This window comes from Terrapene carolina, unplaced genomic scaffold (genome assembly GCF_002925995.2).
Source record: "Terrapene carolina triunguis isolate 2854851 unplaced genomic scaffold, T_m_triunguis-2.0 Scaffold199, whole genome shotgun sequence".
In the NCBI taxonomy this organism is placed as follows: domain Eukaryota; kingdom Metazoa; phylum Chordata; order Testudines; family Emydidae; genus Terrapene; species Terrapene triunguis.
This window is the reverse complement of record NW_020664550.1, coordinates 73,550-84,166: the sequence shown is the minus strand read 5'-3', so window position 1 is coordinate 84,166 and position 10,617 is coordinate 73,550. Positions and strand designations below refer to the sequence as shown.

Genomic DNA, 10,617 nt, shown 5'->3' with positions numbered 1-10,617 from the left:
CAGGTTGAGATGATATTTAAGAATAAAACTTGTTCTTCCCATCCTCCAACACCTTACTGTTGAAACATACTGTCTTTTAAAGAGGAAATCCACAATATACAGTCATTTGGCCATTTAAAATAGTTTATTACCAAAATAAAAAACCTCTAAGATAAAAGGTGCATAACATAAAAGCTGACAACAAGGCATCAGCAGTAGTTTGCTCATACAACTGGATATAATAAACCAGATGTCAGATAAAAGTTCATGAAAGCAACCAACAACAACAACAAAAATCAACTTCTGCTCATCTGTATTTTTCCTCATATTGGGCAGCAGTTCTGAATCGGATACCTATACAAGTTCTATTGCCAGTCATCTCTCAGGCAGACCCACATCAGGGACACTTACTCCTCACTGCTATCCAGGCTAAAATATCCAGGTCCTGTTCACACTGGCAGTTGCATCTCTCCCATTGGCTTCAGGAGGTACGTGCATGTGCCCAATGTGATGATCAGGTCCCAGAAAGCTTTGAATAAATGTTTTATATTAATAAAAAAAACTACACACACACACCTGAGCCAAATCCTGCCATCCGGTCTTTCCCAGATTGGCTCCCCGCACCCCACCCAGCCACCACATGCCAGGAGTTCATGGTTTCCAAACAGTGAACATTTAGGGGAGCAAATGCAATAAGACATTTAGGGGAATGTTCCCATCCATATACTTATTCCCATTACATATAAATAATTATATACACTATATACATGTGATGTCTATTTAGCATGAAGCTTTGAATAATTCTAATGGCAGTATTAATTCAGGCCTGCCCTCCTGAGGCCCTGGAGGGGTAGAAATCAAACTGTGAAGATGCTCATTTTCATACTGTCAGTTCAGAGTGTGCAGAATTAATCTAAGTGTGCCTAGAACCCTGTTACAAGACTTTGCTGTATTCACCCACAGTTTGTCCCATTTTGCTTAAGAGGAAGGACAGAAGTTCCTGTATTCATAGCATAAAAACATAAGTGAATTTGCACAAAGTGTTCAATTGTTTATTCCTTCAGTAGGCCAAGTTTTTTCAGAGCCTCCCGCCGGTTTTCATCTGTAGCTCCTTTAGGGGTGATTTTTACGCTGACACAAGTAGGCCGGGGAAACTTCAGCAACGGGTAAGATTTGCGCTTGTCACTTTTCCCTGGCTCCTCGTTATCAGTTTTGGATGCTTTGAGTTCGATAAAGTCTTCCCTTGTGCCGAGGGAAGCTGGGCGTGTTCGGTTATTCCTGATAACACTGGGAGCCGCCATCTTAAGGACTGATGTTTTGCCAAGTGAGCTGCTGTCCGTGTTCTGGTCCTTGCTGCTCAGACCTATGCCTGAACGCTCCAAGGTGTTGGATTTGATTGTCTGTCTCAAGCCAGGAGCAGCGCTCTCTGCTGGATTTAAACCTGGAGCATGTTGTTGGTCAGATTTCCCATTCACAGGAACATCAGTTCCATCATCACTGTTTAAGTTATCCCTACTACCAGCCCTAGGAATGAGGACAGGGTTTGGTTTGGGAGCAGTAGGAGGTCTGACAACATGGACTTTAGATTCCCTTCCTTTATCATGTAGGAGTCCCAACTTCTCCAACGCCTCCCACCTGGCCCTTTCCTGCTTTTCCACAGAAGAGTCACTGGTGTTGGATTTGTGCTTGGGTGAAGATGGAGAAGGCACTTTTCTATTGTGATGGGGGTCTACGAGTGGTGCTGGGCTGATTTTGCTAGGTTTCAGGATAATATTTGGTGGCAGTTTTCTTGGCTTTGGGGCTGTGGGAGGCCCTGGCTTGATGTTTGAATCCAGAGAAGCTTCTTTTGAGGGTGATTTCTCTTGGTTGCCTTGAAGATCAGGGGCTCCCTCTCTTCCCTGCTCACGATGTTTCTTTTCCTCTTTCAGTGGCAGCCTTGCATTCTCTGGGGCAGAATGCTGTGATGCAACTTCAGGTTCATTCCCCATTGCTTCCTCAGCTTTTCCCTTTGCCTCCAAATTATTAGGTAGTAGCACATCTTCACGGCCATTGCCAGACCCCTTGCTTCTGGAATCCTGGAAGGGTTCAGGGGGGCAGATAATTACAGACTCCAAGTCTGATGGCTTCATCTGAGTACTCATGCTGGGCTGGTGATTTGACTTGTCCTCAACCCCCCTTTTCTTGGGCATCTTCCATGAAGACTTCCCTGGTTCTTGAGCTGTTGGAGTTGAACCATCAGGGACGTCAGCTGCTTTGCTGACAGAAACCTTGGGGGTTGTTTGTGCATTTCCTGCATTGACACTCCTTGGAAGGCTGCGGTAGCCTGAGCTTGTAACCCCCACTGGAGCAGAGCTTGAGAGAAGAGATCCATGTTTATCACCCTTTTGTTCTACTTCATGTCGCGGACCAAAACTTTCAGTGGGAGACCTACTGTCCAAATCTAGACCAAAAAATAAGTGTTAAGTGTGCAGCTATATGCAGAGCAGTGTATCAAGACCACCCACTAGTTACATACAGAGCTAACCTTTTTAATAGGGCTGCCAATGGAACAGAGCCAAGACACCCAACTTAAAAGACTTACTAGGGGCATGTTAGCGGTAGGGAGGCTAATATTTTCTTATTGCAAAGATAGTAAGTTTGCAGTTAGTGACACACACATTGCCTGATGAGTCCTAGAGATTAACATTCAATATTTTCCAGTGTCAACAGCATATAGATATTTTGTCCTACAGTTTTGCAGACTACCTGTTTACCAGGACAACCAGCAGGCTCTTCTCCAAGGGTAACCTACACTAGGTGCATTGGAGAGACACAATCCTTTAGTCCCTTCTCCCCACCCCAGCACAGATTTTTCTAGTCAATTGTGCACTACCAGGTGTTTATTGTATGAGGGAAGCTGGGACAACGTTCTGTCCCCCCTACTAAGATTTCCTGCATCACAGGGCTTTCAGTCCTGGCCACAGTCCAGGCCCTGAGTTCTCTGGGGTTCAGAATGCAAGTTTTAACCTTACTTTTTGGAACAACATCTCTCTTCGGCCATGTTCTGGGGAGCTTAGAACGTTCAGCATAATCGATCTCATCAGCAGAAACCCCACTGTCTGCTTCCGTATCCAGAGAATCAATAGTTTCTTCTAGGAACATCAAACATTCCTTTTCCTCCACAGATAAGTAGTCATAGCTGTTATCACTCTAAACAAACAAACAAACAAACAAACAAACAAACCACAAATGGGGAAATTAGGCATAATGCTACTTACAATAGTATTTATAGTTTAAATGAAGCCAAGGACAGCTCTCTCCCGCAGGATCTAACTGTTGAATACCCAGAAACTGCCAGTCTGCCTAGTGACAACCACTCACCACCAGAAGCACTACTTAAGCAACCTCATTTGGCAATATAATCAAAACAGCCTCTGAGGATTTGGCATTCCCAATCAAGCAATTAGAATCATGCCCCCGGCAGCAGCCACTAACTTTCCTTTGAAGCATCAGTAATCCCGTAACACATTTGGCTGGCTAGTTGTACTCTGGACAGGCCACATTTGTATGGATCAGCCATATTGAGTTTTGGAAACTTGTCTAAGCATCCAGAAATTCAGAGGATTTATGAGTATGATGGCTTCACTCCATGCTCTGTAACCCCCCCTCCCACCCACTTTTAAACAAGCATGATAGGATCCGGCTCAGTTATCACTGGACTGTAAGCAACTCTTCTTCTGTGTCACATCAAGCCTTAGTGTCCGGGCCAAGGTAAGATGCTATTCGACTCTGTAACGCATCGTTAGAGGCCTATAAAATTGAAGGCATGGAAGGGGGAAAACTGCATTAGGCATGACACACAAATCTCCATCTTGGAAAAAACTCCCTTATTTTAGAAAAAGGCATCAAGCTGGATCTGGTATCATACAGCAACTAGTTTGCCCATCCCTATTAGTTATAAACAGGTCTATTTCTGGTGTGCAATAGCATAGAGGGTCTGTTCAGTGCAGAATTGCAGTGACTTCATTGCAATATGCTCCAAGTCCAAGAGGAGTAATTAGTCTCCCGAATCCTGGAATGTGTTTAATACAAACTAGCCCTAATGGATGGGTGCAAATGATTTTCACTGTCTAATGGGCCAAATTCATCACTGGTTTCATTACTGACTTAGTTGGAATTAAATCAAAGTGGAGTGTGGTTTAATACACGTCTCCTTTAGATTAACTTGGTGTCAATTTGTTATAGTTAGTCACACTTTGGTCCCTCTCAGGAGATCTAGCCAGCTAGACTCCTCCTACCCAATGAACTGAGTGTGTGGGCCCTGCCGCCTGACACAACCCAGTCTGGATTCAAGGCTCTAGCAATTCAGAAGAGGCAAAATTATAGTCCCCACTGGCCAAGCCATTCTGAGCTACACGAAGCTCAGCACATCGGCAAACACAGACACAGCCAACCTGCGCATCAGTTGGGAGCAGGTGATCGGCTTGTTTTGTAAACATAAGTTTGCCACTGATAGATCTCTCACTACACTCTCCCATTGTACTACCATCTGAGCTCCATAATGTATAGATCTTGAGCAATACCACCGCAGTTCAACTGCCAAGTGTTAAGATTGCTTTGGAGCCAGAGAAGGAGTTTGGCATCACAATTCAGCTGTACTGATTCATGCCTATGGTGATGAGTCTTTTATAGGACTGTGCTTCACTCCCTTTGCTTAGGCTAAGAGATCGCCTGTGTTTGTGCTGCACAATGGTTTGATTGCTGGATTATACAAGAGAGAGAATGAAAAAACTATGAAGAGTCAGGTGGCACCTTAGACTAAGATTTATTTGGGCATAAACTTTTGTGCATAAAAAACCCACTTCAGATGCATGGAGTGAAAAAACTGAACTCTTTGGGGGCAGGAACCATCCTTTTGTTCCATGTTTATACAGTAACTAATACAATGGGGTCCTGATCCATCACAGGGGCTTCTTCATGCTACTCCAGTACAAATATGTATTTAAAAAAAATAAATAGAACAGAGCACTTTCTGCCTACCTAGAATCCCTCCTTCAGAACTTACAGGGCCACTCTGCTGCTAGCCATGGAAAATAAAGGTTACTTTAAAATGTTTACTTACAAATTCAGAGTGGCTTGAGTTAGTGCTGACCATGCTGTCACAACTGCCAGAATCTTGACCAGCTGTCCCTAGCCACAAATCCTCTTTCGGCATATCACAAATCACTGCGGCAAGAACTTCCAGGAGCAGGTGTAGAGTAGTTCCAACTCAAGCTGCAGAAAGAGCATGATGTGTTAAGTGTTGCATTAGTTCTGCCCAGAACTCGCTTGCACCAATTCAGACGCATCAGCAATATTAGCATTCAACTCTAAGGAAGCAATGAGGACTTCAGATCTGTTTGATTTGGCCAGCCTTCTATTCTGAAAGACTGTTCACAAGTTAGTGACTTTAAAAAAATAAAAAATAAAAATAGAAGTCACCTGGAAGACTCTAGGGCTCAATAGATGTGTAGTAGGGTAAATGCCACCATTAGGCCACCAATTCAAATCAAGCCCATCTCTATCCACTGACAGTCTAGGGGTCTCTGCAACATGGGTAAGGTAGTGATTAACGGGCAAGAGAAAAGAAAGCCAGAGAGCAAAAGCAATGCCATGGTTAGTTCTCCGCTCAGCTCAGTCCACGTGCTGCGATGGGATGAAGCAATTTCTGAAATTGTGCTGACCACTTTGTCCTTGTCACCACTTGCTGTTTGAACATTTTTTAGTGCTGGTTCAACTGCGTCCATTGGCAGAAGAGGGTAAAATTCGTAGCATAGACAAGACTGAAAAAAAACATAGCCAAGGTATTTTGGAGAGTTTAACAGGTGAGGCTAAATCTTACCAGCCTGCTAACTGAACTAGCTAGCACGTTGCTTTGCCATGAGCTTCCTCTTTGCAAGGTGCTAGTTTTCTTCCACCCCACACCTCTAAATGATGCAAGTTTGTCAGCTGCCACAGGGAGAGGTGCTTGTTTACCTAAGTCATGCGTTTGGGTGGGTGTGTTCATGGCATAGCCTGTGTGAAGAAGAGCACCTCACAGAGGTTCCTTGTTCTCACTGGAGAAAGACACATGCCAGTAATGCCAAGAGGAAAGGGTTTTGCTTCAGACAGCGCTAGATTGCTAAGGGTCTCTGTGAAACTGGATTAGGAGGCCCAGATAAACTGTAGTAACTCATTTAATGGGACTGTGGGTGTAGTGAGAGCTTTGATTGGGGAAAAAAAATTATGGAAGTTGGAATTCAGAGACATATGCAGATGTACTTTTTCCCTTGAATCAGTGAAATTCCATTTACTTACAAAACATTGAACTCCTCTTTCATCCTAGGATTTAAAGTACTGTGCAGAGTGGGAGTAAATTATCCCCATTTTCCCACATAAAGGATCAGAGGCTAAGCAACTTGCCCAAGTCCCACAGCAAGGCAGTAGCAGAGCTGAGCATGGAACACTGGTTTCTCTCCCTACTCTAGCCACTAGACCATGCTGCCTTGTGACCACACTGTCACAAACTCCATAATTAAATCTGTGACCAGCCCTGCATCATAAAACTAATTGCCAACCCCACCCTCTACACATTCTAAAAGTCATCCAGCCACTGATCAATATTGTTTCTTCCCATCATGGGCAACTGGTCTTGAGACTAAAATCAGATCTCTAACCCACATTTGTTAGGACCATGACAGTCAATGTGGTACTAATATTGCCTATTTTGTGATTTATTGTATGACAAGCCCTCTAAGTCCAACATACCAAAATGACCACTGCAGAGACATTGTCACGGGTAATAGAAATAGCTAGGAAATTATAACTGATGGATGCACAGCCCATATGCAATGGCTGCTTTTCTAGAGGTCACTTCTTCCCCTGATACCAGCAGGTATTTGAATGTTTCTAGGCTAATAGATTTAAGATAGAGGCTAAACCCAAGTGTATTGTTATCAGTAATTGGCTCCCAAGAGACTTCCAGCTCCTTACACCTGGTGGCAAGTTCAGACGAGTGGGTTGTTTTAAACAAGTTTGTATGTACAGTATCCAGTGACAACGCTTTATGGAGGCAGAGAAAACACTAAGTATTTCAGCAAAAGTGAAGATATGAAATTTGAAATGGAGGTCAAATGTTGACTGAGAATGAGAGGGCCTTTCATAGGCTTAACACTAGAATGCATTGCTAAAGATTTAGGGGGTGTGAAACTCAGGTTAAAAAAAAGGCTAAAAGTTTAGCTTATAAAAAGTGTAGTTATTTATAGCCATAAAATCTGAGACATTAAATATTAACATTCTGAAACACAGCTCAGTGATATTGCATATTTAAAAGAGAGTGATACATATTTTCCAGATGCATGCTGCCTGTTCTTCAGAGAGGGGAAAAGGGCAGGGCCACAAATACTTAATCCACTAAAAACCAGAGCCGGTATTACCCATCAGAAGGAAAGGCAAAGCAATTCTTTGTAGTGTAACCTGGTGTGGCCTTCAGCAATGTGGCAGCTGGCTTTTTTTAAAAACAGCATCAGGAAGCCACATCTAGTAATACAGGATTAGTCAGACTGAGACTGCTGTATGCATTGAGAGATCATATCTCCTATGGTGTGTATTGGACTTTACTCTCTATATCTTTATTCAGGAAACACTAAAAAACTCTCAATTTAATGTTTGATAAAGTATTCTTTTAAATAAAACACCACCCTTTGGTCTAGGACAGCAGGTCGTTTTTACAGCCAGCTGTCCAACAGTTTGGCAGTATGAGGACAAGGTTGAGTGTAAGGGACCCTAGGACATTATGGGATCTATGACTTAGTAATGCTAACAATGCAAGAAGCCACATGCTAACATTAGTTTGAATGAGACCCACAAGTTTGCTTCAGTGGTACTTGTAACCTCTTCATTAGTTCCCCACCCATAAACATTTAGGAGTGAATTGGTGTTTGTGGGAAGTCAAAGTCTTACACCGACTTGTGTGATGGCTGAAACCTGAAGTGGCTAGTTCAAGCCAGCTTCCTGTTTACAAGTATTTGTCATCCACACAACAGAAACAATGCCCTGTGACCAGTTACACATCACAAACAACAAAATACAGGCTCTCCAAACTTGAGCACAAGAGCTTTAGGTTCTATATAAAGAGGTATAAGTCACTCTTTGTGAAGAGACCTAAATTCATCTAATTATTAGGAACAAAAAGTTCACCTGGATCTGTATCACAGCCACAAATGTGGCATTTACAAAAATATACAACTAACCACCATACAGAGTTGCATGATTACCACACATGGTCTCATTTGTTCTTTAGGGCAAAGCTGGGGAAGAAAAGCATTCTGGACTAGCAAGACACACACACATGCTTACGGGGTAGATCAAAGGTGCCAAAAATGGAAAGAACAATAATTTGAGTTTACCTTCTAGGTTCTCTCCCCCCTCCCGCCCCCATGATCTTACATTATGAACTTCAGCTCACTATAGCTGGTCAAAAAGTGACAAGAAAAATTGAGACATGTTTTTCCCCTTTTGCAAGGTTAAAAATAGTTAGCAAAAACTTTCCCATTTACACCCCCCCACAAAAAAGGGCCAGCAAACTACATTTCAGTAACCATTTTGATTTTTAAAAACTATGAGAAACTAAATTTCAACAATACCCAGCTTCTCTACTTTTTTTTTGTTTGAGAAAAAAAGCCATTTTCCCAACAAGAATCAAGTTTAACCATAAAAACCCAAATAAATAAATGCAGTTAGCTGTATTGCTATGACTACCCTTCACAGCTTTGACCCGCAATCAGCAATGGGCTAGGCAACACTTAATTCTGTATATCAAGGCAGTTTTTAATGCAGCTACTAACACAAGTATTAGTGACACAACTATTTGAGCAACACATTCATGAAGCTTTTTTTGGCTAGGGCAGAGCAAGTACACAAAACATGCACTTTACACACAGGTGCAAAGGGCACGATCCTGTTCAACAGACCACTTCCACAGGCACAAAAAAGTTTAACTAAAAATCTTGGCAGCTAAAGTTGCAACTCCTTTTAGTTCTACAACAACAGGATCAGAGGTATTAAGGCTCAAGCTGAAAGGAGATGGGAGCTACTGTCACACCAGTTCCTCTTGGTTACATAAATAGATCTAATTGATAAAAGTTTTTCTTGTTTGCTTCTAACTACCATGGGAAACTGTATTAAGAACACCAGGTGCTTCTAAATTAGAAGAAATTAAAGACTCCCCTCACCCCCCAAACTACTGATCATAAAACCATTTTAATTTTTAGGGTCTAGAAGCTAAAAACCCAGAGTAAAATCTTGGGATTTACATTCCACCCTTGTGAGTTTTATCTCCCACTCTCACCAGCCTTCTTCCTAGAAACCAGACAAAATAAACTATTACTTGTCACTCATTAGAAGCTTTAAACTTCTGTCACCAAAGCTGGTTCAGAGGAACCTTTCCCCAGCACTAATAATGAAGCAGTGAGAAATCTAGACAGCTTTACCAGAAATTCTACCCCCAAGGGATTTCACCTGGTCGGCAGCCCCTGCAGAGCAGGCAGATTGCAGCAGCAGATATTGTAATGGCAGGGAAGAAATCAGAGTAAGGCTCTTTCCCAAACTCCTATTCCACCCCACTCCTCTGCAACTGTCCCGGAATCTCTCCACTTTATGTTAAACAAATACAGCTCAGTTAGAGATTAACTCACCTTAACTAGGGGAGAGAGAGAGAGAAGGATCAAAAGTCTCTGTTTCTCTAAGCAAGGAACTGAAACCCCAAACAAACCCCTCCTATTCTGTTATGCTTATGACCTATCACTGACTTACCTGGACAGGTATGCCTCACCCACCCTGCTGTTGACTGCCACCCAATCACAAATCCTCCTCCCAACTTCTCATTCCAGCTGTTCTCAAAAGTAAGGAGAGAGGGAGGGGCTTGACGTGGGGGTGGGATGGAAGTCTTCTTCACCAATCAAAGCTCTCGGCCTCACACCATGACAGCCAATGAGATCAGAGGGTGGGGTATACTTTGTGGCAGCTGGAGAGGGGCTGAGTGCAGCAAAAAGGGCTCTAGTAGTCCGTTGAGGGAAGGGGGGAGGCTAAACAGACAGGTGAACAAATGTAAGTTAAACTAATTTCTCAACTGTGATGAGAAGCTTCTTCGCTGCTCCTAAGTGGGGCCATTTTCTCTCCCTTTTCCTTTGTCAATGGCAAGCCTTAGTGTAACTGAGGTGTGCAGACTGGCTAACTCAGGATGCTTTAGTCCTCTGTCCACAGAACAGGTACAGGTAGGGCAAGCTCCCCATCTCCCAATGCCAACAAAATGCCTCTTGCTTGGACCTAAGGAGGTCAGTTGCAGGGTGATGTAATCCTTTCAGAATGCTGATACTTTGCATGCCTAGAGCAACTTTCATCTGAGGGAAAGTCCTTTATGAACATTCCCTAATTATGCCTGGGAGAAAGGTACTAGCATCACTCTTATCGCTGGAGAAACTGAGGCAAAGTGACTCTGTGGTAGAGCTAGGAAAAGAACTCCGAAGTCCTGACTCCTTGTCTTTTTGCCCCTTGTCTTTTGTCAATAGACCCATTGCCTTCCAACTTTTGCTGAGACTGAACAGGCATGCCAGTTGCTATGGTGTTTCTTATTGTAAGATC

At 43.0% G+C, this 10,617-nt stretch overlaps 1 protein-coding gene across 5 annotated transcripts; it reads right to left on the bottom strand.

The window, feature by feature from the left end:
• Positions 1 to 454: 454 nt before the first annotated feature.
• Positions 455 to 9,807, bottom strand: LOC112118414 (specifically androgen-regulated gene protein). Of its 5 annotated transcripts, none has more exons than XM_024216708.2 (5): positions 9,790 to 9,807; positions 5,440 to 5,543; positions 5,081 to 5,232; positions 2,991 to 3,168; positions 455 to 2,419 (listed from the first exon to the last, which is right to left on the bottom strand). In XM_024216708.2, the coding sequence occupies exons 3-5, from the start codon at positions 5,171 to 5,173 to the stop codon at positions 1,032 to 1,034; spliced, it is 1,659 nt and encodes a 552-aa protein (XP_024072476.2). In that variant the 5' UTR covers positions 5,174 to 5,232; positions 5,440 to 5,543; positions 9,790 to 9,807; the 3' UTR covers positions 455 to 1,031. The 5 variants fall into 5 exon arrangements, with proteins under 5 accessions (XP_024072476.2, XP_024072474.2, XP_024072475.2 ...); XM_024216706.2 differs by lacking the exon at positions 9,790 to 9,807 and adding an exon at positions 9,468 to 9,612; XM_024216707.2 differs by lacking the exon at positions 9,790 to 9,807 and adding an exon at positions 9,496 to 9,612.
• Positions 9,808 to 10,617: the final 810 nt, after the last annotated feature.